Source organism: Aulostomus chinensis, chromosome 19, assembly GCF_037954235.1.
Source record: "Aulostomus chinensis isolate RoL2024-O1b breed Wild chromosome 19, RoL_Achi_v1.0, whole genome shotgun sequence".
Taxonomy (NCBI): domain Eukaryota; kingdom Metazoa; phylum Chordata; class Actinopteri; order Syngnathiformes; family Aulostomidae; genus Aulostomus; species Aulostomus chinensis.
In genome coordinates, this window is record NC_141338.1 from 8,360,880 (window position 1) to 8,381,644 (window position 20,765).

Here is a 20,765-nt window from a genome sequence, read left to right on the forward strand (position 1 = left end):
GCGCCCATGGGTTCCGTTTCACTTCAGTCAAGAATATGTAAACTACTAAACAACCACACATTCTTTAATTCTTTAAATGCACTTCATAACATGGATGTGCTCCAACGGAATAATCCGACAAATTATTACATTCCGCACTGCGAAACCTACGATCGAGTACACATTAAATTTCGCTTTCATTACAAGTCACGCTACTTTGGCATCTGTTTACATGCAAATATATTTAAAATATTAGTATTTGATGATGAGATATTTAATAACTGATGTGAAAATTAAATTTCACGCTCTTAACTTATCGCTCAAAAGGACATTGATACATTCACGCCTACTGTTAGCATAAACGGCTAGCTAACGTTTTCATCTTGTAAACGTTACAATTCTAACGAGTTTATCTACGTGTTCACGGTAGCTCAGTGAATATTTTGGTTTCTGTAACTTCTACTGAATCCAAACAGCCACTCAACTGTTCAGTAAGTCACTGTGCTAGCAAACATTAGCTTTTACAAGCTAACTGATTCAGACAAGTTGTGAAAAGCCATGCCTACCTTCATTTCCCTCTCATGAGGGGAGTCCGAGTCGTCACTCATTTTGAGGGACAAAAATTGAGGGTTTAAAACAGAACTGTGTTTTAGATGAAATTCGTACACAAGTGTATTTTTTTCCTAGTATGCCATATTAGACTGCCATGACAGCTACAAACACACCGCGCGATTTCGCAGAAAAAGAAAGACGTTTTGGTTACGTAGGACGTCTAATCGATAGCAGAGCACCCTGATCTCGAGTTCATCCACTTTAATGTTCGTGAAAAGAAAGCCTGGGCCTGGCCCGGACAAAGTGTATCATTCTAGAAGAACATAAATACTTACTTGAAGATAGTTTTGCCACACCACCCTGTTGGGATAGTATCAGTTTAATAAGACTAGGATTTGCAATGAAGCGAAGTTATAGAGTGCTACCCAGTTTTCAACTCAATTAGAAAAGTGTGTGTGGAATAAATCAAATAAAGAATTTCATAGGTGGGCTAGAGGTGATTTTATAAAGTCTTAGATGCAGGGCCTCATCCTAAACAAAGCTTGGAATGAGGCACTCTCGCTCTTCCTGAGATTTTTTTTTGTTTGTTTTTCTATGCCAGCACTATGATTACATTAATTGATTATTTATCCAAGCTAGCCTTGTGTTGCTTTTTTTTACATCACTTCAGAGTACTCCCTATCATTAAGATTTTCTGGACTAGGTCATATTTGAGTTTTTGACTCTTGGAAAATTGAAAAAACAGAACAAAATAATCCCTCAAAACCACCTCTAAACTATATTTTGTATCAAATCATTTACATTCAGACTGATTGGTCTGATATCTTTAGATTTACAGAGCCCCACTTCTGGTCTACATGCTATCTCCAGCTATGTAAAAATATGAAGAATTTTTAAATCTTTGATAGCATTGATATGAAATGATAATTGTGGCTTCATAAAAACATGAATTACTTTCCATCATAAGGTGTGATGGCCATGCTTCTTGAAAATTTCCATTGCTAATTTATGCAAAGTCTGAGGAGAAATATAATGGAGGGAAAGACCAGTGATTCTCCTCTTTGCTTTGTAAGGTGCAAATACCCTGCCAAGTGGATTGATTTCATATCGATCATTTAAGAAACCTCAATTTTTTGGAAATACCACAACTATTTTCATAACTCTAGGGAAACTGTTTGCAAAAACATGGCCACAAATTTGCAACATTTTAGGTTTGCAATTTTGGATAAAACAATACGATGCCATATTTGGAGCGGCCCAGCGGTCTCCGAAGCAGTACACAGAGTGCTACCTCAACAAATTGAGATACACTTTTCCATTTTTGTTATCTCTACACCAGCATTTCTACAATGCAACAAAACTTGCAAACAAGCTTCTTAAAGTTCTCTGAGGTGAAATATTTGAAAAATCTCTTGTGTAATAGGTATCCCAGAGTCAGCAAAGAGACTCAAGAATGAGGATGGCAGTGTATGGTGAAGTAAGGACTTTTATTAGAAAGCAGATTTTTCTGTATTGCATTTAAAGAAATCAGGTACTCTCAGACTACACAACTGAAACTGGTGAAGGCAAATACCATAATGGGAATGAAAGGTAGATTTTGATGCAACATCAAAAGTGGCAACTTGCATTTCTGTTATATATATTATTGATGCTTGAGTCAGAAGGCGCATAAACATTTTAACATTTTCTCAATTGAAACATAAAGCAGTATCAACACTGACATTGTCCCGCCCCAGTTGGCCTGGTCCAAGCCCTGTTGATAGTGAAGAACATTTCCATGATCAAAGTGTAAAGGTCCTCTTGTATCATGTATGGATGCTGTCCATCAAGAGGTCACCAATAAGCCCAGACTTCAGACCGAGTCTGGCCAATGCTTAGCCAGAGCATAAGAGATATTGTCCATGTCAATATGACAGCTCTGTTCACAAAGCACCAAGGTATAAGTCAAATATCAGTCCTTGTTGCAGAGACACACACTTATGACCAAGCAGGCTGGAGTTGACATCGCCGTGCCCCTCCACCGTGGCGAGTAAGCTATCAAAGACCAAAGCAAGCTGGAGAATGACAAAGCAAACAGCAAGAGCACAGCAATTCATGTCAGATCTCCCATAGTGCATCCCTATTCTGATTGTCAGCGCTCTGAACACATGGCTTTAAAAGTTGCGTTTTTCCTCTTTTTCGCCTAATCCTCAATCACTGGTTTTCTGTCTTTTTTTTTTTCCTAAATAGCTATAAAGTGCTGGTATTATGTTCAAGGACAAATACATACACATTCAAACTTTTAGTGCATTTTTTTTCTGAGTCTGCTGAAGTTTTAAATGCACACTCAACCGGGGAGTTAGTCTACATATATTTTTACTCTTATATCACTACTCTGCTGTTGTTATTACAATAGGTTCAACTTTACACAAACATTCAATAAAAGGCCAGGGTGTTTGATAAAAATACAACTCCACCCGCCGCAAGACTCCACAGTCTGTTTGCTAACAGTGACAAAAGTTATTTAGCATAAATACATGGTGCATATAAGATCAGAGGTTTCATTGGGTTAGAGCGAGTGTCTGAATGGCATGCATTTTATGATACAAGCACCTCTTTGCATATAAATGCATTGTTTTCAGCATCAGCTATTCACTGGAAGAAAAACTACCGTGTCCATTCATTGTACAGTAGCAGGGGATGAAAAGAGCATGATTTTTACAAATGAAGCGACAATCTATCAGCAGTGAGGACTTGGTGAGAGGGTCTTTTAAACTGAAAATGTTAATCGATCACTGAAAGGTATTTAAGAAACAGTGGATGTCACATTTAAAAAACTAACACAAGTTTCTGCAAAGGATATTTTGATTTAAAATAAAGTAAAATAACTTTCCAGCCACTATGGCTAAGAGTTAGCCATGACATTCTTTTAAGAATATCTCAATTTATATGGACAACAGAAAAAAAAAGTTAAGACAGACCCCGGGCAGAAGAAAGAGAAGAAATATTGATGCTTTTTGGCTGGAACACAGTCAGACACATTTTTCAGGAAGACAAACAATGACACTCCGGTTGGATCGAGTTCAAATTTGAATACAACACAGGAAATGTGTTTAAATATGTGTTTTGTGAAGCTTATTTTTCCCAAAATAAAGTTCCCAAGCGGAGCCTCTCCAAATGTGATCAAGGCAATAAAGAGGTCTGATTAACACATCATCTAATTTTATGTATTTTTTTTATGTGGTGGTCTGTAAAGCTTCTAATCATCCATCAATTGATACTCTGAAAATACTTGAACCTAAACAGGCTAAAAGAACACTCATGGCAAACATAAAGTACAAATGTTTTTGTCTACAACACCAGCATAATACTGAACAGTGTATCTTAAAGGCCAATTTTAGTAAAACTATAATGTTTATAAAATCAAATACAAATTGGTCATGTTTTCATTTCATTTTGTCTTTGAACACGCTGTTACGGTGCATCTACACCCACACAGTCTAAGGCACTGCTTCACACCCCCTTTACCACAGAGGAACAGATCAACATAACCCCTCCCCCCACATTATTCAACAATTTTTATTTTAATTGTAGTTCACTTCAAATTGATATTTCAGAGGACATGCAAAATTCCGCACAAAAACATTATTTATGCAAATACAAAATAAAGTGCAATACATAGGTGCAACCTTTTTTTTGGGGGGGGGGGGGAATGGTAGGTAGAATGATTTTTCAGATATTTATATGTGAGAGATATGATATTGAAATTTTGATTTCAGAGCAAATTACATAGATGCGAGTAAGAGTTTTAGGAAGGTTGCTCCCATGGTCCAAACTGTAAAATTTTTAAGCTCAAATACAAAAGTGAATAGCTTTTTTTAATAAAGCCACTTAAGGAATTAAAACTGAATGGATTTTAAAATAAGATGAAGAGTGTTTTTGAAATCTTGTACAGGAAATTTCAATCTCTCTCAGAATATATGTCTTTTTAACAGTTTAGGAATTGGTGTATTTAAATCCCCTCACTCAGTTTTCTACTTATTGGGGAAGTGCTCCCTGGTTTTCACCACACTGGAAGACCTATTCACAACAGATTCCAAACCACAAAATCACTAAAGCTTTAGTTAAGAACATTCCCCAGACTCACAGTCCAATTAATATTATATTACGGCCCATTTTCATAAATACAACCAAGGACAAAAAGTGAGTCATAGTGAGAATATCTCAGTATTTAACCCCTTTGCCTAAGCAGTGCTACAGTTTACATTCATCCATCATCTTAACCACTCTGTTATAGCCCTGTTTTCAAAGACAGTTCACCCCCACCCCTCCGACAAAGACACAGTAAACGTCTTTATTACCTAGTGCAATTAGAACCCTGCACTCCTTGTGCAGAACCATCTTAAAGCTTCCCCTCTAAAGAACATGAAAAAAGACTCATAGAACGCAGACGCAGAATAATTTGACCCAACCTTGGAAATGGCACAGCAGTGAAGAATAAACAAGATTATATACACTGCACAAATTGATAGCTCAGACTTGTGCCATCAATTTGTGCGAGAGAAAATGTCTGATTTATTTTCATCTTCCAGCCATTTCATGAATTGCTAAGCTTTCTGAGATGCTGATGGCAGAAAATAATTTTCAGTCACCCACTACTCCTGATTAAATGTGCTTTCAGCGCTGATGGGGGGGGGGGGGGGGACATACAAATGTGTATATTCAAAAATCAATGCATAAAACAACAAAGACACACTGTTTTTAGACTGCAACCATGTGTGTGACAGAGAGCATGAAAACAAATATCAAAAAAAGCAAAAAGTAAAGTACAGATTTAAAGTCCCTGTTTGACTCATTACACCTTTCTCTAAAACACAAAAACAGTCATCGTCAGAACGACCAAATTCGCAAACCCCTAATCAGTCAGGGTGATAGGGAGGAAAATTTCAGTCTGAAGTTCAGTCACACTTTTCCAAACACATTTGTTTCCAACCCTTTAGCCTTTTTTGAGTGCAAATGCAATAAGCCAGCAGAGATGCTCATATAAGTTTTATTCAATAATTTACCCCCCGCCCCCCGCCGACAAGGAAAAACAGGATGGAAGCAGGATTATGTCATCTTGGTGCGAATAAAACTATCACATCAAGGTAAAAGTGATGTTTTTTTCTTCTAACATTCAATGCAGAGAGTGCACTTCCTCTTACTAGTCTCCTCTCCCCACGGTGACGGCACTGTGTCAAACACAGTCACTCCTGGGTCACACCCAGGCCAGTTCTAATGCGTCAGACTGAGGTGACATCCCAGTAAGAAATGAGAAAAAGTTGGGTTTTTTTGTGTGCATTAGTTCCTGTTTTGTTTTGTTGTCTCAATGAGATGCAATTTTGCAGTTGTTTGGGTGTTAAGTTTTTGGGATTCACTGTTTGTACACATGCGTGCAAGCTTGAATGTAGTGCATGTTCTTGCTCATAATTCACTCTGTGTCCCCATGACAGAACAAGGTGGCTTAAAATGAGTTAAAAAGCATTGCAGCATTTTCGGCCGGTGTTCTGTTTTGGTTTTTTTTTTCAATGCACTGATGCAGATATTGAAGGCTAGTATCTTAAGGGGGTGAATATGCACACGTGTGTATCAGTGTGTTATGTATGGGGGGTGTGTGGGGCTGGTCTGGAGCAGACACAGGCATCACACCGACAATCAAATTTAACATGAAATGGGTAAGTGTGCATAAAAAGCAGCTCTGTGTGATTACATTCTTTTGTATTGAGACTTTGCAAGCTTTCACAGAAAAAACCTTTTCGTAAAGATGACATGCTGTTTCGAGACAACAGAAACCTGCCTTTGTAATATTGCTGTGGGTACTGAAATATTGAGTAATACTGTATATACTAGGAAGAGGGTGGAGGAGAGAAGGTTGATGTTCTGAGTGTACTAATGCCATGCCTGTGTCTTTTCTACTTCCACAATCAATAAGTATGCACTAGCACACCTGCGCATGCATGTGTGGCAAATTCTTCGGTAGTACGATCGACGAGCGTAGCTTTTTGAAAATTTCTGTTGAGGAAGCACGGAGGAGAAGGTGGAGTGATGGAGGAGATGTTAGAGTAAGAGAGCAAGCAAGAGAAAAATGCCGTGTTAAACTAATTTCACAATGTGAGAGGCAGTACAAAGGGACATTCACTGTCCATTCACCCTAAGACCTTGTCCAAAACCCTCCACTTCCTGCTCAGGCAGCGTTTCACCACATGTGCCTGCCTCAGCTGCAGGGATCAAAGTCGGCGCCCCCAGTGATCCATCTACACCCTCCAACCCAGCTTCATCCTCATCCTCCTCCTGTTCCTCCTGGGCAACTCCTTCACCTTCGCCTTCAGCTTCTGCTCCAGCTGCAACAGACCCTGGGCTGCCCTCTGTCAGCGCAGTCCTCAGAGGGTCCTTGCGTTCTGGATACAACCTTTGCTCAAGATTCTTGAACTCAGGATCGAAGGGAAGGGGTACTCCTTGTTGAGGGGCGCCCAGTGCTAGACCCAGGCCCACAGCAGCACCCATGCCCATTCCTGCACGGTACACCTCCATACCATCAGGGAGCATGGACTTGATCTTGGGCAGCCATCGCTTGCGGACACGCCTCGCATTTGTGCACATGTCAGCAGCAATCACATTCATTTCACTCTCTTTGAAGTTAGGGTTGAAGTTTTGACAGTAGACTGTAAAAGAGGAAGAACATCAGAGTCAATGGATCAAGCATTTAATTACACAAATGTGTAGTTTCAGACAATAGACTCACGTTTAACAGCGTTGAGGACCCTGCTGTCCAGGGGTTTCCTACTGGGGTCACTAGTAGAGGATCGGATACCTGTCCCACAGCTATTGGCTAAAGTGTTTCTGTAAGGCATCAGAATGAACACCAGGGGGCAGAGTCATCAAAAGGCCCATACAGTACATGAATATGTGAACACACATTACTAACCGCATTGCACAACATGGCCACAGATGGAGTGTGAAAGTTGGTTTGTGACAATAGTGGTAGTGTTGGAGACGTGCACAGAAATTCAGTCCTCCAGTAGATCCTCAAACCCCAACTCAAACTACTCTGCTCAGTTTTGCACATTTTACTACTTACCTATCAAAGAATGTGGCTAACAGACGACGGAGCAAGACTTTATGTTTGATCCCGGCACATAGATGACAGTTCATCAGCTGGCCTCGAGTCATGAACACCTGTGTACCTGTGGGGGGGGGGGGGGGGGGGGGGTATTAATGAAAAATGTTTCTCTTTGAAGAGTCTTTGACGGATCATTTGTTCTTTTTGCTACAGCTGAAATTCAATTCCAAGTTTAACAAAGCTTCAGATGTCAAAAGTGGAATAAGAAATCAGGTGTCAACACGAAGTTGTGGGCCATTAACCGCTGCAATGTATTTGCTTCAGCTTTCTTTTCAAAACCTTCATTTTCACATCCACGTATTATGATCTTCATCTTCCAAGCACACTGTTGAAGTGCAGCATTACATATTTTATCTCATTACATCCCAACTAAGACAAATACATCCATAAAGTAACCTTTTAAGCAAATCCACTAGTAAGTTTATCTGTCTCTAAAGCACACTGGGAAGGATCAAATTTCAAGTCCCTACTTTTTGTCTGAATAAGACATAATGTTAAACTGATTGAAGCTGTTTGTCATGCTCCGTTGTAAAGATGATATGCCTCGAGCAATATCTGGCTGTCAGACCAAAAAGTTCAATATTTGTCTCAACATACCAAAAAATCTTTTTCGTCATGCTCTAACAGCCCTTTAAGTGCCATCTGGCAAACTCCCGGCAGCATGTCATATGCCCTTCCCTCTGGAGCCATGAGAATATGGTTGTCCCCAGGGGTTTGTACAGTTACATCAGGGGTACACAACAAAAAGAAAATAAAAAAATAAACCAGTTTTCTTCTCTTCCTCTGAATGGATCTCACTCCAAACGGCTTAACTAGGCACCAGGTATCAGCCAATCAAAGGCAGAGTACAGATATGAGAGGGTTCTCTAGAGATGCACCCCCAGCATATCCAGTTCCTTCCGGGTCACAAAATAAGGCCCTTTAGCACGTTGCCTAACTTGCTCAAATATGGTTATGTGGTTGAAACAACCTTCTCCACGCCAATGGGAGCAGGTGGACACAGAAGAACAGCTGCAGTCAGCTCAAACTGTAGAAACCATCATATAGTACTGTTTGTGACAGCGCTAGCATTAACGTTAGCTGTGCTAGCCTTGCCACCACTCGTGTCAGTGTTCCTGCAGATGACTAGTGATTGATATTGATATTATGTCTGAACTGATGTACAATATCTGCTTATGAGGTTGAATAATGAGCAAAAACTGTTAAAAACACTATCACACCTTCATATAATTGGATTTCCATAGGTTTGTTATACATACATATATATAGAAGAAGAACAAACCTATAGGTTTGTTCTTCTTCTTTTTGCGGCAGGCATACAAATACTGCACAATATAACTTCAGTTGGCCATCTGTTGAGGATGAGGGGACAGACAGCACAAGCGTGAATGTTTCAGTGGGTTCAGGACTTTAAAACTTTGGAACCCACCATTCTTAAATGACTTCTGTCAACCCTTAAATGCCTGATTGATGAGGCTGTCTGTCTTGGGCCGTCTGAGAAGAAAATCTGCAGCTTTGTTTCATCCCTTGACACCAACACACTCTGGCGATCAACATCCCAACTGTCTCTCCGCTTGAGCTGAGCTAAATATGGCTTAAAGTAGCCTTTTAACATAATTACAGAATTCAACTTATTTTATTTAATTCACACTTGAAAATAATTTGACCAAAACGTATTTATTACATGGCTGAGCACAAATGTATATGAGTTGCAGACTCCAAGGTGATAACCAGAGATTAATCTCTGACAGCAGCCTTATATGGGTCGAGTACAGATGGAAAACCTCTGAATCAAAGAGCTATTAGAGAGATAACTGGGTTGTCTGTTACAATCAAAGGCCTCCTTTCCAATGGTCTGTCTGGATGATCAGGTCTAGAGAAACACTCAGCATTGGACAGTCAAGGCAGCAGTCCTTGAATTTGAAGTGACCTTCATTCGCGGTAAAACGTGTATGTAGGACGTAATGTTTTTGGTGCATGTGTGAGAGTTAGTGGGAGCATTACCTACCAGCTACCAGTTCCAGCTTCTCCCCTGGGTCCCCCTCAGTGTAGAGTTTAGGGTGACAGCGATAACCTATCTGGCTGATGAGGCTTGCGGGCAGTGCCACTAGGTCCCTGCGGATCAGCACACAGTTGCGATTCTCCAAGGCCAAGGGCACCGCTGCCATCTCTGGCTTGTCCTGCACTGATGAAAGCAAGAACAGTAAAGGTTTTAAGTCCAACAATTTAAAAAAAAGGTTTTTGTGTCCATCCATCCATATCTATATACATCTATACGTATCCATCCATTTTCTATACCGCTTATCCGTTTAGGGTCACGGGGGGTGGGGGGGTGGGTGGGGTTAGAGCCTATCCCAGCTGACATGAGATGCATTGTTCACCTTGGACGGGCCGCCAGGCTGTCACAGGGCCATCAGGAGCAATTGGAGGTTCAGTATCTTGCTCAAGGTTACTTAAACATGGTCACCGGGGGAAGTGAGAATCGAACCAGCAACCCTTCAGTTGCTAGACGGTCACTCTACCTCTGAGCTTTGCCGCCCCACAGGTTTTGGTGGTACAAATAAAGAACAGATAAGTGATATTTTCTCTCTTATAATCTACAGAAACAAAGTTTACTATCATCACCTTCTGTGTCTCATATTTTAAGAGAGGCTACAAAATTTAATTAGTACAGCTAGTTGGGGTTATCTCATAAAAATGTTCCAGTAATGTTTTAGAGTATTGCAGAAGAATCTCAGATAAGTAACCATCCTGCATCAGCAATTTGACTTTTGGAGGGGGACAGATCCAAAACAGGGTATTAAATTTGCACGTGACAGTTTCCCATATGCTCCCTGAGTGCACGCACATGCAAACGTGCATACTCGCACACACACACACACACACACACACACAATGAGAAAAGGAAAAAGGAATGCACACTGTACACTGACAAGTGTGATTGAAACCATTTGAACGTGAATACACACTAATTCCCACACACACTTCTCAGACACACACACACACACACACACACACACACACACACACACACACACACACAGAGGACGGACGTGGATGGCTCTCAAATATCGCACAATGTCACCCTGGGGTGCACTGACTGATTGCAGATGGAGTGGATTTCATAAATTCTAGCATTGTAGGGGTAATTCTAACAAACTAACAACCCTGTGTGAGCCTTGTTAGCTGTAGGATGCTACGAATGATGGAAAATGTGCATGTGTTGTCTGTGAGTTTCTCAGTATCCACTGGTTTCCAGTCTGTGTGTGAGTTCACTGAATAAAACAACTTTTCCTTCATGTGAAGACCAGTGGACCAGTGTAGATGCATGGAACAAAAAGCATAAAAAAGTACAGACCAGCTGTCGTAGCTGTGGTAAGGAGTCTGTTGTTGGTCACGATGCACTCCAATCGTAACTCCATAAAGCTATCTTTATGCTGAGAGAAGCCACCACACACACACACACACACACACACACACACACACACACACACACACACACACACACACACACACACACACACACACACACACACACTCTGGAGGCTCATCATTCTGGCTTTTTCAAGATATGCAGGATACATGATTTATGAAAGATTAAATAATGTAACTGGGATGAAATGGATGTGCATGGACAAGGAGCAACTAACTATGTTGCAAAATCCCGACATTTATGGTTTGATCCAGAATTTCTGCAAGTCATGCTGACTTTTACTTTTAGATTGGACTGATATTAAATGAATTTCCTTTATTTGAGTCAAGGACAAAGGAATAAAATCACACATTAAGATCTCACACGACTAGAGTAACAAAATAGAAAGTGATGCATAATTGTCTTAAGAGAATCTGTTTCCCCTGCTTTAACTTTAAGAAATAGTGAACCAGATCTAGAGCCCTTGGAGTGTATACCACATGGTGTACATACAAACGCCCTGAGTAGTGAGTCGCTGGTTAGGTTTCTGGCTGTCTCACACATTTGTTTTTGGGACAGGTGTCAAGTAAACTCAGCTGCAGGCTGAGAAGGACAACATGTGTAGCTCTGCCCTAACGGTATGAATCGGCTCTATCATCTCTCAAAAAGACAAAGCATGAAATTGGTAGCCCTCTGGGTCATACCGCTGATTTCTGAGTGAAACGCTAACACATGGCTGTCAGAGAGGCGGCTAACAGAGGTTAAAGCACAGCTAACAGATGCTCACAGGAAAGTAACAGAGGCTCCAAAAATGCTAACAGAGCGCTAACAGAAGCTAATACACTAAAAAGAGAGCGTAGCGCACAGCTAAACAGGGTTTATGAAAATTAAAAACTGGCTAGGTTGTCATATTTTTAAAAAATTATGTGAGTCACATACTTGAGAGTTTGGCTACGCATGCAGGTGCACTTCAAGCTTAGCCCCAACATGTTCTCCAAACTGCAGCTGAGGCTTGGAGTGACAAGTGAGCTTGGCACTCAAAAGTTTAGGATTAGGGGGAATGAAGGGATAAAACTTTTTTCCTCAAACGACATATTCTCTGAAGCACTGCACTAAAAATGACCAATCTCAAGTAATACTCACTCCCATACGAGTTAGCTGAACGTCCATAAATGTGACTGTAGGCATCCTCTGTGATTCCGTCATAGGGCTCCTCCTCAAACTCCTCATCCTCGTTCTGGTACGATGTGGGACTGTCTGTCGTGGGCAGACTAGATGCTCCAGGACTGGACCTTTCGACTCCTGCTCCTCCTCCTCCTCCTCCACCTGCTCCTCCCCCACTGACCCCTAGAAGGTGGTAAGGAGGCATACCAGGGATGGGGTTCCCTCCGGCCATCGTGTAGAACAGCGAACTGGCTCTTGCCAGCCGACTCCCCAACTCCGCAGCAGACGAAATCTTACTTTGTGTTGAGGTAACTGTCAGGGGTGTTGGGTCAGCCCCCTCTAGTTTGATCTTACGTTGTGGCATGAGTAGGGATGGGGACCAGCCAGGGTTTGCCAGAAGAGCGGCCACCGCTAAACCGTTACCGTTATTACAAGGACTCTGTGGCTCGGATACTGCTTCCTCCATGGACCCTGCTGTTTGCGAGTCACAGTGAGGCGAGTTCGCCTTGAACATTAGGTCCATGCCTCTTTCCACTATATGCTGAATTTGGAGGTAGCCAGCTGTGTACATGACCACCAGTTGCTCACTAGCTGCCATCGTTAGCTTCCCTGTATAGCAGAAAGTGAGGATCTGCTCAAAGCAAGCAGGAGTGACTGAGGAGGGCAACTCAAACTGGGTCTTGGTGGAGGTGCTGAAGAGGTCACGAAAGTAGAGGCTGCTGGCAGCCAAAACGGCCCGGTGGGCTTTGAAAGCCTGACCTGGTTGAAAGAGAAGACAGGGAAGTTGATTAATTCTCAACTGGGAAGTTAAGTAACTGAAATAAAACAACTGATTCTGCACTTACTCACCTTTGACCAGGATGGATACATCGCAGTAGTGTCCCAGCAGGCGCTGCTCATTAAGGGAGCCCAAAACTGTGGCTCCAAAGTTTGGGATCTCCACATGAAGCAGCTGGGACATGATGGATGCAGAAGAAGAGGAAGATATGGCTTCAGCTATTGACTGCAGACACCGCCAGTGAGAGAGGCATCTGTAAAAAAAACAAAACAAAAACAAACCCAGAAGATATAAAGAACTGATTGGATTCTGGATCACAGACATATGACCACAAAGTCAAAAGAAAATACGTGCTGGAAGAAGGTGGGGAGGTCAGAAGGGGAAATTGAGAGAATCTTTAAAGAAGCGAAGAGGAAGAATGAAAAAAAAGAGTTGAGATGAAGGGAGAAAATGAATGCAGTTGAGGGAGAAGTGAGAGGTGTGTGAAAAATAGAGAAATGGATATGCGGAGATAGTGGGTGAGAGAGTTGAGGCAGAAAAAGGAAAGGAGGAGTCAAGTCAGTCCACTAAATACAGCGCTGTGCCTACTGTACATGTGAACAATGTGAAACACCTTAAGGCTATGCTGTTTTACATGGACTGAATCCCAAGAGCCTTGGAATTATTCCATCTGTTGCAATGAGGTGATGACCTGTAAATCAGCTTTGACAACAACTTTTTTTTTCCTCACCAAAGATACTGAATTCAGCCATTTAAAGTTTTAAAAAGATGTGCTGAGTACATTTCTTTGGCACTGTCATACATACATTATATTAACTATAATACTCCCTCTCAGCAACACTCTCAAGGTATTTTTGTACCTTCTTCCCTTCCCTGAACTTTGAATCATTGTTTTTTTTTCTCAACAACCCACACACACACACACACACACACATATATATACACACACCAGTTTCATTATTGAGCAATGCTGCAGAACAGTTTCCAGGAATACAAACTGAAAAAAAAAAATGTCACCGCCTCTCTCTCACACACCCTCTCTCTTTCCCACTTCATGCCCTCCATACAGACAGACATGCACTCTGGCTTACTTACATAAAAGTATGCACGCCTAAACACACACGCACACACATACAGTAGAGTCTGCATAGGGAAATGACTGTGTACTCTGGCACGCAAGCACTCACCTGGGGAAACCAGCACACAACAGTCTCTCTCACATGCACAAACGTCGAAAAATGTCCTCAGACAGTTATCCCAGACCACTTTGACCCATGTCTTCAGGTTAAGACACACCATGGAGACTTGACGCACACAAACACACCAGCAGCAGCAACAGCAGCAGCAGCAGCAGCAGCAGCAGCAGCGAGAGCAGTCAGGACCGGGACTGAAGAGGAGTAGTTTGAGATGGAAGGAGAGCAATCTGATGTACTCCGTCTGGTCGACGCTCTCTTTCACTTAAAGTGTCATTCCTACTCTCACTACTGTCTGACTGACTTCTCTCCGTCTGTCTTCCCCGGCATATCTTCTATCTCTATATCCTCCAACTCTCCCTGCTCACTGTCAGTTCAAGCGCCGTCTCAAAAGCCTCCCTCTGCCTCCCTGTCATTATGTCTGTGTTTCTCTCCCATCTCTCTGTCCTCAAAGGGTTGAATTCAACAAGTGCCAATGTTGAGAGAGAGAGAGAATATGTGAGAGTGAGGGAGAAAGAGAATGGGGAGAGAGAGCAGAACGAATCAATGATGAAAGGAGTGGGAGGCAGTGTGTGTGTGTGTGTGTGTGTGTGTGTGTGTCTGTGTGTGTCTGTGCGCATGTGAGCGCATGTGTCTGTGCGCATGTGTCTGATCAATGCAGTATCTATACGTCGCAGGGAGTGGGAGGGAGAGAAAAACACAGGCTACAGTTACAGACGGAGACAGAGACTGGGCAGAGCTAGAGAGAAGCAAGGGAGGGGGGGGGGGAGTTGAGACAGAGAGAAAGTCATTTGAGGACAGTACGAGTAGAGAAAGACAATTAGGTTGAAGCAACTTCTGCCACATGCCCCTGGACACAGATGCCTATATGGCCGAACAGAGAGAGCAGAATGACTCAGACAAAAGAGAAAAGAGGGAAGTTCAGAGACGCATTAATCAACAGGACGTCAAATAATAAGGACATCTGAAATCACACACAGCCCTGACCAAAAACACATGAAGTTCTCATGTTTTTGGAGAACATGTGACCACGCGCAAATAACGTGGAAATCATGTGAAATTCATGTGTTGTTTTTTTTTCAGTATGGGAAGTGAATAGTCACACAGAGAGGAAGGAGGCCAATACAATAATCCTCTTTTTCTTCTAATTGAACATTAATTTTCAATTAAAAAAAAATCTTTTTAAGGTCTTTTCCTTTTTCTTATGTCTTTGGATGACAATAGTGGTACTCGAATAACCGCCACCCTGCAGTTTTCAAGCTTCTTGATTCAGATTTTAGTATCTCAGTGAAGCCTTGCTGAGAAAGCCGACCTTTGACCTTTTGGATAGAAAAGACCATCATTTAATCAATTAACTCAATACAGTGATAATGGGATGGTGAATTTTTGTAGGCCAACCCAGAAATTAGCAGGACCAAAAGTCAATGGGATTTTTCTTTTTTGACATGTTTTTGCGAATTACCAAAAATAGTGGAAAACAAAAGACTTATGTTGGGGATTCCCTTTGAAGCTCCTCTATTTCCATATAGGGTGTTATCTATGCAGGATGTATGTCTGAGACACAGGTGGTCCTCTTCATGTGGGGTGTTGGATTTTTGTTGTTTCCATATAAGGTGTATGTCTGAGACCAGCACTTGGAGCCTCAGACATAAAACTTAATTCATACATGACCAGTGTGTGTGTGTGTGTGTGTGTGTGTGTGTGTCAATAGAGTCACTTTAGAAGGAAGTTCGTGACAAAATGTGAATATATGATGAGATAAAATACGAATCACTCTAACAACTTACATACTTTGTTCAGAAAAAGAATCTTTACAAATGAACACAACATTTATGGATGTATAAATGCAATCATTAGAAGTACAAAGTTTACGCTGCTAATGTTGCTAACATTGCTTTGAACAAACTGTGGTCTCATTGCGCCACTTGTTAGCAACTGCCATTTTTGAAACTCTCCAAAACTTCTGTATTCTCAGGTGCAGTTTTTAGGGGCGCTAACTGATGCTCATTTACTGAAATTTACTTTTTCTATGCTGTGGGACAAAACGTTAACAAGCTTTTTTATGCATTGACTTTATTTCAAGCTTTTAACTAAACACCCATTCAAAAATCCCACTGACTCAGAGAAGCGAGCTGCATGTTAAAAAAGGCTAACTTATTTCCCTGTTTTTGGGGCTCAGTCCTGTGCCGCGAAATTGGGAATTCAAGAGTTATGGCCCAAAACGTGCTTTGTGAGGTGACAATGACCCTGACCTTTAACCATTAAAATCTAAATCAGCCCATTATTGAGTTCAAGGGAAAGTTTGTGCCAAGTTCAAAAGAATTTCCTCACAGCGCTACTGAGATATCATGTTCACAAGGCCAGAAACGTGCACCGTGAGGTCACAGCGACCTTAACCTTTCACTACCAAAATCTAATCAATGTATCTCTGATCCCATGCAAACATCTGCTTCAAATCTGAAGAAATTCCCTCAAGACTTTTATGAGATTGGGATTGACAGAATTACAGACAACCTAAAATCATAATACCTCTAACCACAAATGACGCCGCCACACAGGCATAAAAATGAGGTTTTACTCTTGAGTAAGTGTTGTGTATTCTCTCTGAATCATGCAAGGACCTCTTTACCAAACACCTACACGCGAGCCGAGAGAAGCACTGTCTCCATGCAAGACTACTTTGTATTTCTACACGAATGGATAAATTAAATGATTAATTTACGTCTCTAGCTTGGCGGTGATACTTGTTCGGGAGACATTTCAGTGTTTTCTGGTGTTACTTTTTTGCCAGGCACACGGAGGGCCTCCTTAAATGTTTCTTGCTATGGATAAGGGAGGACAGGAGCCAGATGTCGCAGCCTGTGTCAGCTAACAGAGTGGAGACGTTCCAGAGAAAAGCATGTGGGAGGATATGAATGCAACATTGCCTTGATAGAGAAGTGAGTGAATTTTTAGATTGTGGACATATTGTATATACTCACACATCTAAATGTAGCTGCTGAGAGTGATACTCTTTCTGACCTCTGTGTGACATTTTAGATAACGTTAAAACATTTTAATAGATGATTTCTCATTTCATTTTTTTCGTTTCACAATCTGTTAATAAAAATAAAAAGCCGATACAGATCATCTTTATTTGAGCATGTCCTGGGTTTTATTGCCAAAGCAACCTCAAGGGGAGAAAGTTGTGCTAACTTCTACTCCTCAGCCACAACGGAAATATGACAGAGAGGATATCAAAAAGCGTTGAACAGAGTGTGAGTCAGACTTTGGTTTCAAAGAGCTTTTCCTTGGCAGTGTGAAATCTGCACGGCACATATAGACTCACATGAGTGAGCACACACAAAAAGCACAGTCGAACGAAGGACACACAAATGCGCAAACACACTAATACAAACAGACACACTCCCCCCTGTTCTTTTACACACACGCCAGCAGCACACAGTCAGGTATTCTCCCTGTGCACACTCAGCAATACACATTCTGTTTGTCTGTCTGTCCCTCTGTGAACCTGCCACACTGCTTGTCTATCTGTCCATCCATCAAGTATCGTGATTATTGTCCTTACATTACCTCTTGCCTCTCCCCGCTCCCTTCCCTCTATCCTTCCCGCCCTGCATAACACGTACCCACTGTCTCTCTGCCAATTAATGCACACAGGGCTGCATTGCAGTGAAGTCAGCGCGTGCCACGGCAGCAAGAACAGTACAGAGTCTACAGACGTGCATGTATGTGCCAGCCGGGCAGAGTGAGAGAGAGTAAGGGAGGAGGGAGGGGGCAGAGGAGAGTGAACGCAGAATATGTTGAGTCAGGCAGACAGAATGGTGGAATGCCACACAGCCCATATAGACACGCCGCCGCATATTGATGGAAATATATGCACGAATGAATATACATTTAAATGAAGACATGCACTCTCTCTCTCACACACACACACACACACACACACACGAATAAAAGCGCACATTTTCATGCACAAACATGAACGTGCTAATTGTTATCTCCTCCCATCTGCATTAAATACAGACTTTGCACATCCCTGATAAAAAAATATAAGGCACGAACTCACTCAACTTGTTTTCCCATCAAGTGATTATACTGTATGTGTGTATGTATGTGTGTGTGTGTGTGTGTGTGTGTGTGTGTGCGCCTCTCCATTGCCTGTGTCCTCATTTCTTACTGTGAACGTTTGCATTTCCATGTCAAAAGTTTCTTGCATACCAAGTTGTGTTTTTATAATCATCATATACCCGACTCTGTGAGTTGAAATATGAGCTCTATGCGCATGCTGTTCCGACTGCTGTTGTCTCCTTTGTCGGAATGTGTTACATCAATTTTAATCAAGGATTCATACCTACGCAAAGTGTTATTCACTGTAGCAGCAGATCCAGGCATATTTGAATAATAAAAAGAATGAGACGATTTGACAGATGGCACACACACGCATACAGTACAGTACACACAATTTTAATTACTAGTTATACTGTAGCTACCTACCAAGTGACAATAGGGTTGTATTGTGACATAAAAGCATAAAATCCTCCATGATTATGATTGCCATAGTTCACATAAGTTCAAATTTAAGTCAAGTCAGTTCCACAGCAACTTTTAATGAAAATCACAAAAACAAGAATGTGAATTACACTGTTCATTTTGATTAATATCTTCAGCAACTCACATTAATTTAAAAAAAAAAAAAACGCAATGCATTTTCGAAGCGAGCCGAACAGCCCCCCTGCTTATGTTGCCTCTATACAATCTCAATATGAAGAGTCCTCTCGTTATAAATATTCAGATCCTGCAGTTGTTCTCATGTCTAAAGTGTACCAGACAACAGATTCTATCCACGTTGAGACGGCAACGCTCCCTGGCAACAGTTCTACCAATCGGGACCGAGCGAGTGTCTGCCTGAGTCTGTCTGGGTATCATTATGGGATGGAGAGAGAGAGAGAGAGAGAGAGAGAGAGAGAGAGAGAGAGACAGAGACTGCTTAACCCTGCTCATAATGCAACATCATTCTCTGTGTATAGACCCCGCTGGGTGAAGTTGTCTGCACATAGTGAGGATCAAAATCGTCCTTTTTTTTTCCTTTTTTTTTTTTTTTTAAATGTCTCCCTATGATTCACAGTTATGTAACACACAGACAACCATGAAATTATTTGTTGTGGGCTGAATATTGTCTGGTATCTTTCCAATTGTGTTCACTCAATATGCACCAATAATGTAGCTCATGGTCTGACTCAGAGGGAGAAAAAAAAAGGTAGAATACTAGGTTTGAATGGCACAATGCTTTCTGGCAATCCATAACTGAGTAAAGTGAACACAAATTTTACATATGTAATAATAATTATGCAATTCTAAAATACATCACGGCCAGTTTCTTGCGTTGTTTCACTAATTTGTTTGCCCTATCTCTACAGGTTGAATTTCTGGACTATTGGACTGGAGCATAAGCTGATGGATTTAACTGTGACGGCACTCTATGGAACACATACCTCTGCCGGTGCCAATTTTTTTTTTTTTTTAAAGTCCTTTTTATGAGTTTAAACAGATCAGCCCAAAATGAAACATCCATGTCTTTGGCCAATGATCTACCCCTCCAACAAGTTTTGTGAGATTCAGCTGTGTAATTTTTGCATAATCCTGTTGACAGACAGACAAATACACGAATAAATCAAAAAGCGTGCAAAAACAACCTTCTTGGCAGAGGTAACAATGGATCAGCTATGCGTAATATGACAGGGATCAGTTGTAGAAATGAACCCACAGAGATTTATCAATCTGGACTCTACTTCCCTCAGCTTTCTTATTGTCACTGTTTTGGTCAATTCTTACCATTCCCACATTCACATTGGCTGAGGGTGTTTTCAGCAAGGTGAGTCTGATGAACTCATTGTACACCACCTGCTGAGCAGCAAACAGACACAGAACCTAGCAGGAAGGAATCATCTGGGAACAAGAAATGCTTTTTAACTGAGGGATTTTTTTTCCAAATAACTGTTGGAGAAAGTACCCACTTTCTTGGCCTTTCCAGACCGCAAGATTTGCCCAGTATTTTAGTTCTAGGAACCTCATTTTGAGGAACCTTTTCAACTCCAAACTCAAGGTAGGTACTTTCTCAGCAAAACAGGAACTGAGTAAAGTTACTGCAGATTGGATGAGGACGAGGAAACACAGCACCAGTAAGGGCCATTCATACAAAGCAGTGTGTATCAGCAGCTCACTAGTAGACAGCAATGTGCCACCTACACCTAAGGTTGGTTGGCTTACGTCACTGCACTGTTCCGACTGGTGGCGCAAGTCCAAACAGAAAAAAAGGGCCTGGAAGTAAAGAATTTCTCCTATGAGCCCCCTGGTGGATAATTCCAATATCTTAAGCACGAAAGTGATTAAATTATAGCATTCAGTCCATTAAGGACCAATGGAGCTCAAAGTAGTGCTAAAATAGCAGAGAATGTTGAGCTTGCCTTCACCACCTGGCCAGAAACATACCTCCACATAAATGTTGTTATGAATCAGCAGCATGTGTTAAACACATGTACAGGCAAC

General features: G+C 41.5%; 2 protein-coding genes and 1 long non-coding RNA gene across 5 annotated transcripts in view; 1 reads left to right on the forward strand and 2 right to left on the reverse strand.

Annotated features, from left to right (window-relative positions):
- nup214 (nucleoporin 214) overlaps window positions 1-751 on the reverse strand; it is a 28,008-nt gene extending 27,257 nt beyond the window's left edge. Inside the window, 1 exon segment of the mRNA XM_086186456.1 lies at window positions 546-751. Within this exon segment, the coding sequence (XP_086042582.1) occupies window positions 546-587 (42 nt within the window). The 5' untranslated portion in view covers window positions 588-751.
- LOC147243916 (uncharacterized) lies at window positions 377-20,132 on the forward strand. 2 transcript variants are annotated; one of them, XR_015110288.1, is made up of 3 exons: window positions 377-470; window positions 17,008-17,155; window positions 19,637-20,132. It is a non-coding gene; the product is annotated as an uncharacterized LOC147243916 (long non-coding RNA). The 2 variants fall into 2 exon arrangements; XR_015110289.1 differs by lacking the exon at window positions 377-470 and adding an exon at window positions 13,690-13,706.
- nacc2 (NACC family member 2) overlaps window positions 3,218-20,765 on the reverse strand; it is a 34,661-nt gene continuing 17,113 nt past the window's right edge. Inside the window, exons 1-7 of one of the 2 annotated variants that reach the window (XM_086186458.1) lie at window positions 14,211-14,775; window positions 13,095-13,276; window positions 12,225-13,004; window positions 9,678-9,854; window positions 7,628-7,733; window positions 7,292-7,389; window positions 3,218-7,211 (exon numbers count right to left, since the gene is read on the reverse strand). In XM_086186458.1, coding sequence (XP_086042584.1) covers window positions 6,685-7,211; window positions 7,292-7,389; window positions 7,628-7,733; window positions 9,678-9,854; window positions 12,225-13,004; window positions 13,095-13,206 — 1,800 coding nt within the window. In that variant the 5' untranslated portion in view covers window positions 13,207-13,276; window positions 14,211-14,775 and the 3' untranslated portion in view covers window positions 3,218-6,684. Of the gene's footprint in view, window positions 7,212-7,291; window positions 7,390-7,627; window positions 7,734-9,677; window positions 9,855-12,224; window positions 13,005-13,094; window positions 13,277-14,210; window positions 14,776-20,765 lie in introns of those variants that run through there. The other variant, XM_086186457.1, reaches the window with a different exon arrangement.